The 16,201-nt window shown below is 64.7% G+C and overlaps 1 protein-coding gene across 1 annotated transcript; it reads right to left on the reverse strand.

Moving 5' to 3' along the window:
- Positions 1–134: 134 nt before the first annotated feature.
- On the reverse strand, positions 135–15,917 carry LOC140000569 (latent-transforming growth factor beta-binding protein 4-like). The gene is given in 25 exon segments (XM_072030589.1): positions 135–275; positions 1,818–1,961; positions 2,056–2,432; positions 3,135–3,287; positions 4,358–4,507; positions 5,680–5,808; positions 6,293–6,358; positions 7,079–7,145; positions 7,148–7,401; positions 7,480–7,608; positions 8,515–8,853; positions 9,495–9,620; positions 9,703–9,924; positions 10,424–10,549; positions 10,628–10,753; positions 11,360–11,488; positions 12,216–12,357; positions 12,400–12,459; positions 12,544–12,743; positions 12,830–12,976; positions 13,206–13,370; positions 14,492–14,614; positions 14,712–14,780; positions 14,883–14,985; positions 15,638–15,917. Coding segments are annotated over 24 exon segments (3,684 nt in total). The 5' UTR covers positions 15,875–15,917; the 3' UTR covers positions 135–275; positions 1,818–1,916.
- Positions 15,918–16,201: the final 284 nt, after the last annotated feature.

Here is a 16,201-nt window from a genome sequence, read left to right on the forward strand (position 1 = left end):
CTCACCCCACAGCGGGCGGGGGGGGGATGCCGGACGGTGCCCCCCAGTGTCTCTCCATCCCCCCCCCCCCAGCTCCGATATATACAGACAATAAATACAGGGCCCCCCCCCCCGGGATGGGGAGGGGGGGGCTCAGGCCGGGGGGCGCGCGGGGACGCAGCGGGGGGGTCCCTGCGCCGGGACAGAGCCGGGGGGGCAGAGGCAGCGGAAGGAGCCGGGGGTGTTGAGGCAGCGCCCCCCCCGGCACAGGGCGGCCTCCGAGCACTCGTCGAGGTCTGCGGGGAAAAGGGGGGGGTCAGGGGAGGTCGGGGAGGGGGATTAAGGGGGGTTGGGGGGGATTTGGGGTGGGATTGGGGTGGGATTGGGGGGTTTTGGGGGGATTGGGGGAGATTGGGATTGGGGGGGATTGGGGTGGGATTGAGGGGGATTGGGATGGGATTGGGATGGGATTGGGGTGGGATTGGGGTGGGGTGGAATTGGGATTGTGTGGGTTTTGGGGTGGGATTGAGGGGGATGGGGATGGGATTGGGGTGGGATTTGGGGGGGATTGGGATTGTGGGGGATTGGGATGGGATTGGGGTGGGATTGGGGGGGATTTGGGGGGGGATTGGGGTAGGATTGGGGAGGATTTGGGGGGGATTTGAGGGGGGATTGGGGTGGGATTGGGGTTGGATTGGGATTGGGTAGGATTTGGGGTGGGATTGGGGTTGGGATTGGATTTGGGGTTAGACTGGGGTGGGGAGGGGTTGCGGATGGGATTGGGGTGAGATTTGGGATGGCATTGGGGTGGGATTAGGATGGGTTTGTGTTGGGATGGGAAGGGATTTGGGGTGGGACTGAGATTGGTTGGGATTTGGGGCGGGATTGGGATTTAGTTGGGATTTGGGGTGGGATTGGGATTGGATTTGGGGTCGGACTGGGGTGGGAAGGGGTTGCAGATGGGATTGGGGGGGGTGGGGATGGGATTGGGGTGGGATTGGGATTGGGGGTATGGAATGGGCATGGGATCGGGATTTGGGGTAGGATTGGGGTAGGATTGGGGTAGGATTTGGGGTTGGATTAGGGTGGGATTGGGGGTTGGATTAAAGTGGGATTGGGGATGGGATGGGGTGGGATTTGGGCTGGGACTGGGGTTTGGGATGGGATGGGATTGGGATGGGAACAGGCTGGGATTATGCCGGGATCAGGCCGGAATCAGGCCGGAATCAGGCCGGGATTAGGCCAGGATTAGGCTGGGATCAGGCCGGGATCAGGCTGGGATTAGGCCTGGATTATGCCAGATTAGGCCGGGACTAGGCCGGGATTATGAAGGAATTAGGACGGGATCAGGCCGGGATTATTCCGGGATTAGGCCGGGATTAGGCCGGATTAGGCCGGGATTATGCCGGGACTAGGCCGGATTAGGCCGGGATTAGGCCGGATTAGGCCGGGATTATGCCGGGACTAGGCCGGATTAGGCCGGGATTAGGCCGGATTAGGCCGGATTAGGATGGGATTAGGCCGGATTAGGCCGTATTATGCCGGGATTATGCCGGGACTAGGCCGGATTAGGCCGGATTAGGCCGGGATTATGCCGGGATTATGCCGGGATCAGGCCGGGATTATGCCGGGACTAGGCCGGATTAGGCCGGATTAGGCCGGGACTAGGCCGGACTAGGCCGTATTATGCCGGGATTATGCCGGGACTAGGCCGGATTAGGCCGGATTAGGCCGGGATTATGCCGGAATCAGGCCGGGATTATGCCGGGACTAGGCCGGGACTAGGCCGGATTAGGCCGGATTAGGCCGGATTAGGCCGGGATTAGGCCGTGTCTCACCCACGCAGGCCACGCGTGCCGCGTCCAGCCGGTAGCCGGGGTCGCAGGCGCAGGTGAAGCCCTGGGGCACCCGCACGCAGTGCCCATGCTCGCAGCCGCTCAGCACCCCGCACAGCTCCGGCGGCAGCGCCTCGTCCCGGGGGTCTGCGGGGGGGGGTCCCCGTCAGCCCCCTCCCCATAAAAAAAACAAAATCCCCCCCCAAAACCCCTCAATCCCCCCCCCCCCCCCCAAACTCACCGTCCTTGCTGGCAGCCGCTCGGCCACACCGTGGGGCTGGAAGAGCCACGGGGGGGGGTCCTGGGGGGCGCTGGGGGGGCTGCGGGGCCGGGAGGAGCGGGGGGGGCCCCGGCGGGACCCCTCGAAATCCTCCAAGTCCTCGTAGCAGGGGGGGGCGGCGTAAAGGGCGTCCCCGCGGGGGTCGTAGCCCCCCCCCAGCCCATAGGGGTCGTAGTCGGCGCGCAGCCCCGGGGGGGGCAGGCGGGGGCCCGGACCCCCAAAGGGGAGGGGGCCGTAGGGCAGCCCGTAGTGGGGGGGGTATTCGGGGCCGTATTCGTAGGGGGGGCCCAGCCCCGGGCCGGGGGGGCGCAGGACGTTGCAGAGGAACTCGAAGTCATCTGGGGGGGGGGGGGGGGGGGAGAAAAAAAAATGGGGGGGGGGGCAGGTTGTGGGGTGGGGTCCTAAAAATTGGGGATGCTAAGGGGGGGGGTGTAAAGAGGTGGGGGGGGCACTGTTATATGGGGGGTGCCCAAGGGGTCTCCATTGGGGGGGGGCGTTGTGGGGTGGTGGGAGGGTTTCCCATTATTGGGGGGGGCAAAGGGGTCCCTGTTATGGGGGGGGTCCAAGGGGTCCCAATCATGGGGGGGGTGTCTAAGGGGGACCCACTCTGGGGGGTGCCCATGGGGTCCCCATTATGGGGGTCTGGGGGGGGTCCCTATTGCTGGGGTAGGAGGGGGGCAGGGTGGGGGTCCCCCTGTGTGGGGTCTTGGGGACATGGGGACATGGGGACATGGGTATAGGGGATGGGGGGGTCGTGGGCATGGGAGGGGGCATGGGGACGTGGGCATGGGGGGGGGGACAGGGACATGGGGGGACATGGGGACACAGGGATGTGAGGCTATAGGGCCTTAGGGACATGGGGACAAGGGGACAAGGGGCCGTAGGGGACACGGGTGCATGGCAACATGAGGCTATGGGGCCACGTGGCTGTGGGGTCATAGGGACGTGGGGACATGGGGACACGGGGACATGGGGACGTAGGGGACACGGGGACATGGGGATGTGGGGACACGGGGCCATCGGGGACACGGCGGTGGCACCTGAGTGTCGCGCGGGGCACAGGGCGCAGTCCATGCCCCAGGCCTCGCCGTAGAGGCAGCAGCACTCGGTGTAGGTCGCCTGCCGGTCCAGCCGCGGGCGCCCGCACACCAGGTCGGGGCCGACCTCCTGCCAGCACACGGCCGGGTCCTCCTCTGGGGACGGGGGGACACGGGGACACGGTGACGGGGGGCGTGGGGAGGCGGGGAGGCGGCGGGGGATATGGGGACATGGGGATGTGGGGCGTGGGGCATGGGGATATGGGACACAGGGACATGGGGACATGGTAATGTGGGGACAGGGGACATGGGGACATGGGGACAGGGGGACGTGGAGACATGGGGAGGTGGCGTGGGACGTGGGGAGGCAACGGGGGACATGGGGACACAGGGACATGGGGACATGGAGACACGGGGACATGGGGACGTGGGACATGGGGACATGGGGATGTGAGATGCGGGGACGTGGGACATGGGGAGGTGACGTGGGATGTGGGGAGACAACAGGGGACACTGGGATAAAGGGACGTGGGACATGGGGACGTGGGGTATGGGGACACAGGGACACAGGGATACAGGGACATGGGGACATGGGACATGGGGATATGGTGACGGGGGGTGTGGGGACACGGAGAGGCAGCGTGAGACGTGGGGAGGCAACGGGGGACGTGGGGATATGGGACACAGGGACATGTGGACACAGTGACATGGGGACATGGGGACACGGGGACGTGGGGATATGGGGACACGGGGACACGAGGACATGGGGACACGGGGACATGGGGACATGGGGACACGGGGACATGGGGACACAGTGAGGTGGGGACATGGGGAGGTGATGTGGGATGTGGGGAGACAATGGGGGACACTGGGATGAAGGGATGTGGGACATGGGGACATGGGGACACGGGGATATGGTGACGTGGGACAGGGGGATGTGGGACAAGGGGAGGCGACGTGGGACATGGGGACACGGGGACACGGGGATTTGGGGACATGGGGGATACAGCGCCATGGGGGTATGGGGACACAGGACGTGGGGACACGGTGACGTGGGACATCAGGATGTGGGACATGGGGACACGGGGGGGGCATCAGGGGACAGTGCCGGGACACGGGGATGGGGGGCCACGGGGACATAGGGCAGGGATATGGGGACACGTGGGGACAGGGCGACACGGGGGGGGTGACGGTGACACGGGGGGGGTGACAGGGGGTGGCCTCACCCATGGCGCGGGTGTCGTTGGTGACGCAGCGGCGCTGGGAGCCGTCCAGCACCAGGGGGGGGGCGCAGGAGCAGAAGTAGGAGCCCACCGTGTTGACGCAGCGGCCCCCGATGCACGGCTCCGCGTCCTCGTCCTGGCACTCGTCGTTATCTGGGGGGGGGGCGGTGGTGGTCGGCAAGGGGGTGGGGGGCACGGGGGGGGGGGCTGGAAGGGGGCTCGGGGGGCTGGAAGGGTGCTCGGGGGGCTGAGGGCAGGGTGCTTGGGGTGCGAGTAGGGTGCTCGGGGTGCAGACAGGGTGCAGGCAGGGTGCTGAGGGTGCAGGGAGGGTGCACTCAGGGCACAAGTTGGGTGCTCAGGGTGCAGGTATTGTGCAGGGAGGGTGCACTCAGAGCACAATTAGGGTGCTCAGGGTGCAGGTAGGGCACGCTCAGGGTGCTCAGGGTGCTGGCTGGGTGCTGGAAGGGTGTGGGCAGGGTGCTCTCAGGGTGTGAGCTGGGTGCAGGCAGGGTGCTCAGGGTGCAGTCAGGGTGCAAGTAGGGTGCTCAGGGTGCAGGTAGAGCGCACTCAGGGCACAAGTTGGGTGCTCAGGGTGCAAAGAGGGTGCTCAGGGTGCAGGTAGGGTGCTGGCAGGGCACAAGTTGGGTGCTCAGGGTGCAGCCAGGGTGCTCAGGGTGCAAAGAGGGTGCTCAGGGTGCAGCCAGGGTGCTCTTAGGGTGCTTTCTGGGTACAGGTTGTGTGCTCAGGGTGCAGGTAGGGAGCTCAGCGTGCTGGCTGGGTGCTCAGGGTGCTCTCAGGGTGCAAGTAGGGTGCAGGCAGGGTGCAAGTAGGGCGCACTCAGGGCACAATTAGGGTGCTCAGGGTGCAGGTAGGGCGCACTCAGGGTGCAGTCAGGGCACAAGTCGGGTGCTCAGGGTGCAAAGAGGGTGCTCAGGGTGCACTCAGGGCACAATTAGGGTGCTCGGGGTGCTCAGGGTGCAGGCAGGGTGCACCCAGGGCACAATTAGGGTGCTGAGGTCAGGGTGCTGGGGGTGCTGGGGGTGCTGGGGGTGCTGGCAGGGTGCTCAGGGTGCTGAGCGCAGGGTGCTCAAGGTGCGAGTAGGGTGCTCGGGGTGCACAGGGTGCTCTTAGGGTGCAGTCAGGGTGCAAGTAGGGTGCTCTCAGGGTGCAGGCAGGGTGCTCAGGGTGCTCAGGATGCAAGTAGGGTGCTCAGGGTGCAGGCAGGGTGCACCCAGGGCACAAGTAGGGTGCTGGGGGTGCTGAGGTCAGGGTGCTGGGGGTGCTGGGGGGGTGCTGGGGGGGTGCTGGGGGTGCTGGGTGCTCACCCACGCACTGCAGGTGCTCCTGCTCGTAGTAGTAGCCGCTGGGGCAGTAGCAGCTGAAGCCGGGGGCGGCGTTGATGCAGACCCCCCCCCGGCACAGCTGCGGCGCGAACACCCGGCACTCGTCCACATCTGGGGGGTAAGGGGGTAAGGGGGGGGGCGACGTCAGGGGGAGGGTCCTCGGAATTGGGGGGGGCACCCCCGAAACGGGGGAGCCCCTATATAGGAGGGGAACCCCAAAATAGGGGGGGTATTGCCCCAAAATAGGCGGGATGCACCCAAAAGGGGAGGGGCGTAACCCCACAAAATAGGGGGGGCATCCCCAAATTGAGGGGGCACCCTGAAAAATGGGGACATCCCCAAAATGGGAGGGGTGAGTCCCCCAAATGGGGGCCATTCCCAAATTAGGGGGGGTGAGTCCCCAAAACGGGGGGCATCCCATAAATGGGGGAGCCCCAAAACAGGGGTGGCATCCCCAAAATGGGGGGGCATCCCCAACATTGGGGAACCGCTAAATACAGGGGGGAGCCCCTGAGTAGGGGGGGGAGTCCCTAAACGGAGGGAACCCCCAAATGGGGGGGCCCCATCGCTGTGCCCCCCCCGCGGCCGCACTGACCTGCTGCTGAGCCCTGGGGCCCCGTGGTCTGGCCGGTCCCGTGGGGGCAGAGGGCTCGGTGCTCGGCTTGGGGGGGGGGACAGAGGTGTCACCCCCCCTGCACCTTGGCACCATCCTGACCCCATCCCCAGCCCATCCCTGTCCCCATCCACACCTCGATCCCAATCCCATCCCATCCCAGTCCTAATCCCTGGCAATACCCACCCCAATCCCAATCCCTTTACAATCCCATCCCCATCCCCATCCCAAATCCCATCACCACCCCAAACCCATCCCAATCCCTTCCCACCCCAGTCCCAGTCCCATCCTCATCCCATCGCCATCCCATCCCCATTCCATCCCAGTCCCAATCCCAATCTATCTCAATCCCATCACCAACCCCATCCCAATTCCATCTCCACCCCCCCAATCCTATCCCAATCCCATCCCAATCCTAATCCTATCTCCATCCCAATCCCATCCCATCCCAGTCCCAATTGCAACTCCAATCCCATCGCCATCCCATCCCATCCCAAATCGCATCCCATCCCACTCCACTCCAATCCCAATCCCATCCCATCCCATCCCAGTCCTATCCCCATCCCTTCCCATCCCAGTCCCAATCCCCATCCCCATCCCCATCCCCATCCCCATCCCCATCCCCGTCCCCATCCCCATCCCCATCCCCATCCCCGTCCCCATCCCCAATCCCAATCCCCATCCCCAATCCCACTCCCACCCCAATCCCTTCCCACCCCACGCCATCCCCAATCCCCTCCCCCCCCCATAGCGTCCCCATGTCCCCACCGGTTCCAGGCGTGGGGCACGGCCTCGGGGGGGGGCAGCGGACCCCCCAGGTGCCCCCCACGCTGCAGCAGCACTGCTGCCGGCTGACGTTGGGCGCCAGCACCCCGCAGGCGGGGCTGAAGCACGCCGCCAAGCCCGGGGGGGCTTCCACGGCTCCGGGGGGGGCCGGAGGAGTGGGGTCGCTGGGGGGGGTCCCCCGCACGTCCCCGTCACCGGATCGAACTCGTGCCCCCCGTCGGGGCAGAGGCAGAGGAAGGAGCCGTCCACGTTCTCGCAGCGCGCCGCCCCGCACACCCCCGGCAGCGTCGCGCACTCGTCCACATCTGGGGGGGAAACACGAAGGGGGGGGGCTCAGTGTCACTCTGGGTGTCCCCCCCCTGCTGTCCCCGCTGTCCCCGTACCCTGGCAGTGGTGGCCGTGCCAGGCGGCCTCGTAGCCCTGGTGGCAGGCGCACTGGAAGGAGCCGGGGAGGTTGTGGCAGGCGGCGTGGGGGCCGCAGCGGGACCCCCCCTCGGCGCACTCGTCCTCGTCTGCAAGCGGGGAGGTGACGTTTTTTTGGGGGGAGGGGGCGGTGGGGACATTGGGGGGGGGAGCGTGGAGCCGTCCCCCAAAAGCTCAGCCCCATGGGGGGGTCCCCACTGTCCCCCGATGGTCCCTGCTCTCCGTCTCCATCCTGACCCCATGGAGAAGCCCCCCTGCACCTCGACCCCATTGGCTTGTCCCCAGTGGCCCCATTGGCTTGTCCCCAATGTCCCCCATCGTTTTGTCCCCATTATCTCCCGTGGTGTTGTCCCTGATGTCCCCTGCTGCCCATCCCCATCCTGACCCCATAGAGAAGTCCCCCTGCACCTCGACCCCATTGGCTTGTCCCCAGCATCCCCGTTGTTTTTTCCATGTCCCCCATAGCTTTGTCCCTATTGTGCCCCATTGGCTTGTCCCTGATGTCCCCCATGCCATGGCCCCTGCTGTCCGTCCCCCTCCTAACCCCATGGAGAAATCCCCCTGCCCCTAAACCCCATAGTGGTGTCCCCGCTGTCCCCTAGGGCAGGGTCCCCTCAGCCTCTCCGTACCCCCATCCCCATCCCCGAGCCCCAGTCCCTGTCCCCATGGCCCCATCCCCGTCCCCATGGCCCCATCCCCATCCCAATCCCACCCCAATCCCATCCCCTCCCATCCCCATCCCAATCCCAGTCCCTAAACCCATCCACTATTGGTCTCTATCTCCATCCCCAACCCCAACCCCAACCCCAACCCCAACCCCAACCCCAACCCCAATCCCAATCCCAATCCCAATCGCAATCCCAACCCCAACCCCAACCCCAACCCCAATCCCAATCCCAATCCCAATCCCAATCCCAATCCCAATCCCAACCCCAACCCCAACCCCAACCCCAATCCCAATCCCAATCCCAATCCCAATCCCAATCCCCACTCACCCTCACACCCCCCGCCGTCCCGGGGCCGGTAGCCGTGCTGGCAGGCGGGCACGCAGCGGTAGGATCCGGGCAAGTTCTCGCAGCGCTCAGCCCCACACAACTCGGCCCCGTGCTCCTGGCACTCGTCCACATCTGCGGGGACAGGGCCACCCTCGCCGCCAGCCCCAGGGTGGGGGGCACCCAAAATCCCCCCCCCCCAACCCCCCAGCCCCTCACCGTGGCACTGGGCCCGCTCGGCGTCGGTGCGGAAGCCGGCGGGGCAGTGGCACTCGAAGGCGCCGTCGGTGTTGGCGCAGCGGCCGCCCCGGCACACGTCCCCGCGCTGGCACTCGTCCACGTCTGGGGGGGGACACGGGGTGAGGACGGGGGGGACATGGGCACGGGGTGGACGTGGGTACAGGGGGGGGACACGGGGGCAGGGGGGATACGGGGAAAGAGGGGGACACAAGGGGCTGGTGGCACCCCGTGGTACCCGGATGCGTGGGTGGGTGGTGGAGGGGTGGGGTGGGATGGGATGGGACTGGGGTGGGATTGGGATTGGGATGGAAATGGGGATGGGGTGGAAAAGGGATGGGATGGGATTGGGGTGGGATTGGGGTGGAAAAAGGGTAGGATGGGGATGGGATTGGGGTGGGATGGGGATGGGATTGGGATGGGGATGGGGACTGGGGTGGGAATGGGGATGGGATGGAGACAGAGATGGGATGGGGGTTGGGATTGGGGTGGGATGGGATGGGGACAGGGAGAGACATTGGGATGGGATAGGATGGGGATGGGATTGGGATGGGGATAGGATTGGGATTGGATGGGGACATGGATAGGCACGGGGATGGGACTGAGTAGATTAACTGGGACTAAAAAACCGCAACTGGAATAGAAACCACAATGAGAATGGGGACTGCAATGGGACCGGGATGGGTATGGGGACGGGGACAGGGACAGGGACAGGGACAGGGACCGGGACCATGCCGGGCTCTGACCAACGCATGCGGTGCCCTCGGGGGTGCTGGCATAGCCCTGGGCGCAGAGGCAGCTGTAGGAGCCCTCGGTGTTGAGGCACTCGCCGTGGGGGAAGCAGAAGTCGCCCTCCAGGCACTCGTTGACATCTGTGGGCAGATGGGGGCCGTGGGGGGGCCGTCGGGTGTGGGGGGGACACGGCACCATCCCCACGCCGCCCCCACCACTCACCCGCGCATGGCGCGCCGCCGGCACCCACCCGGTATCCGCGCCGGCACTGGCAGTGGAAGGAGCCCTCGGTGTTACTGCAGCGGCCGTGGGGACCGCAGGGCGAGCCCGTGGCGCACTCGTCCACGTCTAGGGGGTGGCACAATTAAGGGTTGGCCCCCCCCTCGGGCGTGTTGGCGCACTCCTGGCCGGGGCAGGCCAGGTGGTTCTCGCACTCGTCGATGTCTGCGCGGCACGGAGAGGGGGCGGCGGTGGTGGCACCGCGGGGAGGGCGTGGGTGGTGGCACCACGGACGGGGACACCACGGATGGGGACACCACAGATGGGGACACCACGTATTGGGAGGTTATGGATGGGTTCACCATGGATGGGGACTCCATGGATGGGGGCACCACGCATGGGGACACCACGCATGGGGACACCACGTATTGGGAGGTTATGGATGGGTTCACCATGGATGTTTAACCCCGTGGCTGGCAACACTATGGCATGGTGACCCCATGGCTGCTGACCCCATAGATGTTGAGTTCTTGGATGGTGGCGTTATGGCACGGTGACCCCATGGATGGTGACCCCATGAACGATGACCCCATGGGTGTTGAACACGCAGATGGTGTCCCCATACCCTTGGTGTCCCCATACCCTTGGTGTCCCCACACCCCGGTGTCCCCACACCCAGTGTCCCCACAGCCCGGTGTCCCCACACCCCGGTGTCCCCGCTCACCCTGGCACTGTCCCGTGGGCGTGCTGGCCTGGTAGCCGGCCGGGCAGACGCAGCGGTAGCCACCGGGCAAGTTCTCGCAGCGGCTCTGGGCGCAGGGCGAGGGGCTCTGGGCGCATTCATCCACATCTACGGGGACACGGCCACCTCAGCCCCATCCCCGTTGTCCCCATTGTCCCCCTCTGTCCCCCCCCCGTCCCTGCTGACCTTGGCAGTCGGTGCCGCCGGGGCCGGGCCGGTAGCCGGGGCCGCAGACGCAGCGGAAGCTCCCCACCGTGTTCTCGCAGCGGCCGGGGGCGCAGGGCCGGGGGCTGCGCCGGCACTCGTCCACGTCTGGGCAGGCGGGAGGACGGACGGCAATGGGGACAGACGGACGGACAGGAGTGGGGACGGATGGAGAGGTGGGTGGGAGGGAAGGGGGAGAGGGGAGTGGGGAGGTGGGTGCGTGGGGAAATGGGGGCAGGGGGAAATGGGGGCACGGGGAGGTGGGGGCATGGAGAGATGGGTGGGTGCGTGGGGAAACGGGTGCATGGGGAAATGGGGGCAGGGGGAAATTGGGGCTTGGAGAGGTGGGTGCACGGGGAGGTGGGTGCACAAGGAAGTGGATAGATGGGGAAATGGGTGCACGGAGAAATGGGTGGGTACATGAGGAGGTGGGTGCATGGGGAAATAGGTGGGTGCATGGGGAGGTGGGCGCATGGGGAAATGGGTGCAGAAGGAAATGGGTGCGTGAGGAAATGGGTGCATGAGGAAATGGGTGGCTGCACGGGGAAATAGGTGCACGGGGAAACGGGTGAGTGCATGGGGAGGTGGGTGCATGGGGAAACAGGTGCACAGGGAGGTGGGTGCACAGGGAAATGGGCGCACGGGGAAATGAGTGCAGGGGGAGGTGGGTGCACGGGGACATGGGTGCCCAGGGAGGGGCCGGGCGCCGCTCACCGATGCAGTGGGTGCCCTGGGTGCTGAGCCAGAAGCCGGGGTGGCACAGGCAGGTGTAGCCGCCCTGGCGCGGGACGCAGCGCCCGGGGCCGCAGATCCGCGGGTTCCGCTCGCACACGCTGCCGGCGGCTGCAAGCGGGCACACGTGAGTAACACATGTGTGTGCAAACGGGCAGGCGTGCAGCTGTGCACACCTGTGCAAACATGCACGCATGCACACTGTGCACGTGTGCGCAATCAAGCATGCATGCAACTGTGGACATGTGTGCAAATAGGCATACAGGACACATGCACACGTGTAGGCGTGTGTAAGTAGGCATTGTGCACACGTGTGTAAGCAGGCATGCATGTAGCCGTGCACACGTGTGCAAATAGTCATGCATGCAAACCGTGCACACGTGCACAATATATTTAGCTGTGCATGCATGAGATGCACACGTGCTACTGCAGCTGCATGCAGCTGGGCAAGCCTGCAATGGTGTGCACACGTGTAACACGCACGTGTGTAACTGTGCACGCCTATAACTGTGCACAAACGAGACTGAATAAATGCAAATTGCACACGTAACTGCTTGCACATGTAACTGAGCACACGTGCACATGCAACTGCACACATGCAGCCATGCAAGCATGCAACCATGCACAAGTGCACAGCCACATGCACACACGTGTGACCTTGCACGCCTGTGCTGAGATGTGTATGTGCAACGGCGCAGAGCGTAACCACACGTGCAAAAAATAAAATAAAATGCACGCACACAGCTGCACACAGTGCAACCCTGCGCACATCTGCAACCATGCATGCGTGCAACGGTGCACACACGTGTGCAGCCGTGCACAAGTGCCCCAGCCCTACCTGGTGCCGGACCCTCCGGGCCGGGTGGCGTGGGGAGGGGTCCCAGCAGCCCCAGGGTGGGTCGAGGCACGATGACAACCTCGGGGGCTGGTGGTGGCACCTCGGGGATGCGCGGTGGCACCTCGGGGACGCGTTGTGGCACCTCAGGGACGTCTGGTGGCACCTCGGGGACATCTGGTGGCACCTCGGGGACACGTTGTGGCGCCTCAGGGACCCGCTGTGGAACCTTGGGGACATGTGGCACCTCAGGGACATGCGGTGGTGCCTCAGGGGCACGTGGTGGCACATCAGGGACATGTGGTGACACCTCGGGGACACGTGGTGGTACCTCGGGGATGCGTTGTGGCACCTCGGGGACACGTGGTGACACATCGGGGACCCGTGGTGGCACCTCGGGGACACGCGGTGGCACGTGTGGGACGCGTGGTGGCACCTCGGGGACGCGTTGTGGCACCTTGGGGACCCGCGGTGGCACCTCGGGGACAGGCGGTGACCTGCTGGGGGGCGGCCGACCGGGGCGCCAGCGAGCTGTGGGGCAGAGCAATGGGGTGAGGGGGGGTCCTGGCAGCCGGGGGGGGTGGGGGGGGACAAAGCGGGGGGGACAAGGGGCTCACGGGCGGCGGTCCCAGCTGGGGAGGGGACACGGGGACGCCCCAGGGGGACACGGGGCAGGTCCTGGCCCAGGTAGCGGGTGTTGTAGTGCAGGTCGGAGGCCGAGTAGTGGTAGCCGGGGCCGGCGGGGCAGATCTCCTTGAACCCCTCTGCAATTGAAGGGGGGGGAGGGGGTGTCAAAATGGACCCCCCCCCAAAAAAAATTACCCCCCTCCCCCAAAAAAAACCCCCCTCCAAAGGGTGAGCCCGTGGCTTTGGGTGCAAATCCCATGAAACGGAGGCTCCCCAAAGGGTTTTTGTTTTTTTTTGGGGGGGTCCGCCCTAAAGGGTTTTTTTGGGGGGATCCCAAGGGGTTGGGGGGGTCCCGGGGGGGCTCACCGGAGCCGAAGGGGGGGCAGCGCTGGCACGCCGGCCCCCAGGCCTTGCCCACGCGGCTGCAGCAGCAGATCTGGCGGGTGATGTTGCGCAGGGTGGGCAGCGCGCAGCGCCCCTCCCGCAGCACCCGGTAACACGGCCCCCGCGCCTCCGAGATCACCTGGTGGGCTGGGGGGGGGGGGGCGGGGGGGTGGTACCGGTCACCCTAATCCCAATCCCAATCCCAATCCCAGTCCTAGTCCTGGTCCTAACCCCAATCCCAATCCCAACCCCAATTCCAATCCCAACCCCAATTCCAATCCCAATCCCAGTCCTAGTCCTGGTCCTAACCCCAATCCCAATCCCAACCCCAATTCCAATCCCAACCCCAAAACCCCAATCCCAATCCCAATCCCAATCCCAATCCCAGTCCTAGTCCTGGTCCTAACCCCAATCCCATTTCATCCTGTTCCCATCCCAATCCCACCTCATCCTACTCCATCCCCATCCCACCCCAATCCTTTCCCCTTCCTCTTCCCTTCCCTATCCCCTCCCAATCCCAATCCCAATCCCAATCCCAATCCCAATCCCTATTCCATTTCAGACCACCCCCATCCCCATCCCATCCCCATCCCCTCCCAATCCCAACTCCAACTCCAATCCCAACCCCTACTCCCTCCTCACCCCATCCCCATCCACATCCCAACCACAATCCCAATCCCAACCCTAATCCCAATTCCAACCCCAATCCCAATCCCTACCACAATTCCAGGCCTTGCCCCGACCTCAACCCCAACCCCAATTCCAATTCCAATCCCAATCCCAGCCCCAGCCCCAGCCCCTGCCCCAACCCCAATCCCAATCCCAATCCCAATCCCAATCCCAACCCCAATCCCAATCCCAATCCCAATCCCAATCCCAACCCCAACCTCACCCCCAATCCCAACCCCAACCCCAGCCCCAACCCCAATCCCAATCCCAATCCCAACCCCACCCATAATCCCAACCCCAACCTCATCCCCAATCCCACCCCCAACCCCAACCCCACCCCCAACCCCAACCCCAATCTCAACCCCAACCCCAACCTCACCCCCAATCCCAATCCCAATCCCACCCCCAATCCCATCCCGATCCCAACCCCAATCCCAATCCCAACCCCAACCCCAATCCCAGCCCCAACCCCAACCCCAACCCCAATCCCAATCCCAATCCCAATCCCAATCCCAATCCCAATCCCAACCCCAACCCCACCCATAATCCCAACCCCAACCCCACCCCCAACCCCACCCCCAATCCCATCCCGATCCCACAGATGCAGCTGCTCCGGGACGAGTCCAGGATGAAGCCCTCGTGGCAGAGGCAGGCGAAGCTGCCCCGGGTGTTGGTGCAGAGCCCGTTCTTGCAGAACCCCCCCTCCTGGCACTCATCCACATCTGGGGGGGGACGCACACACACAGGGTGGGGGTCAGCACCCCAAAACCCCCCCCATCCCCTTTTAACCCCCCCAAAAATAAATCTCCCCAAACTCACCCACGCAGGAGCCGTTGGCGCGGCGGAAACCTTTGGGGCAGGGGTGCTGCCCCACGGCGGGGGGGTTTGCTGCAAATGGAGGGGGGGGAGGGGGGGACAAAGTGAGCCCCCCCCCCACACCGCAGAACCCCCCCCAACCCCATAACCCCAAAAAAAACCCCGCTGCCTTACGGGGGTCGGCGTCGCAGGGCTGGCACTCGTGCACCCCCCAGGCCACGCCGGCCCCCCGGCAGCAGACGTCCTGGGTGCGCAGACCGGGCAGGGGCGAGCTGCACTGCACGGGGCGGGGGGGTCGGGGGGCGCCGGGACCCCCCCCGTGTCCCCATGTCCCCCCCCACGTCCCCATGTCCCCACCTGGATCCCCAGGTCCCCCTCCGTGTCCCCACCACGTCCCCAGCCCCACATCCTCGGCCACCTCCCCGTGCTCACGGTGCCATCCCCATGTCCCCACCCCAATGTCCCCATCCCCATGTCCCCATCCCCATCCCAATGTCCCCATCCCCATGTCCCCATCCCCACCCCAATGTCCCCATCCCCATCCCAATGTCCCCACCCCAATGTCCCCATCCCCATGTCCCCATCCCCACCCCAATGTCCCCATCCCATCCCAATGTCCCCACCCCAATGTCCCCATCCCCATGTCCCCATCCCCACCCCAATGTCCCCATCCCCATGTCCCCATCCCCACCCCAATGTCCCCATCCCATCCCAATGTCCCCACCCCAATGTCCCCACCCCAATGTCCCCATCCCCACCCCAATGTCCCCATCCCCATGTCCCCATCCCAATGTCCCCATCCCTGTCCCCATGTCCCCATCCCCGCCCCCAAGTCCCCATCCCCATCCCCATGTCCCCCATCTCCCCAGGCACAACTTGTGGCCATTTCCTCAAGTCCTATCATTAGTTATCTGAGAAAAGAGGCTGACCCCCTCCTCATCACAACCTCCCTTCAGGAAGTTGTAGAGTACAATGAGGTCTCCCCTGAGCCTCCACTTCCGCAGACCAACCACCCCCAGCTCCCTCAGCCGCTCCTCACAGGACTTGTGCCCCAGGCCCTTCCCCAGCTTTGTAGCCCTGCTCTGGGCACACTCCAGGGCCTCGATGTCCTTCTGGTACTGAGGGGCCCAAAGCTGAGCACAGCACCTGAGGGGCGGCCTCACCATGTAATACACAATAAATGTTTGTTCATTGTCTTTTGTATTATAAAAACAAGGAGTTCCGTTTGAGGAGCAGGAGTTGCAAAAGCTCCCTGCTGAAGTAAGGAGCTGGATAATACTTGGCTAGACACTATGAAAATTCTTTTGCTTAATGTAACAAAAAAGAGAACCCCCTCCCCTTCTCTCCTTCTGCATCTCAGTTGCCTCTTTCGTTCAAAGACCCTGCTGCAAAGCTCATGTAACCATCTCCTGATAAGTTGTTAAACTAGTGTATCAACATCTTGCCTTCCTGTCTCATGCTGGGCCAACATGACCAACTAAAAAAAGAAGTTG

Source organism: Anas platyrhynchos, chromosome W (assembly GCF_047663525.1).
Source record: "Anas platyrhynchos isolate ZD024472 breed Pekin duck chromosome W, IASCAAS_PekinDuck_T2T, whole genome shotgun sequence".
NCBI classification, from domain to species: Eukaryota; Metazoa; Chordata; class Aves; order Anseriformes; family Anatidae; genus Anas; species Anas platyrhynchos.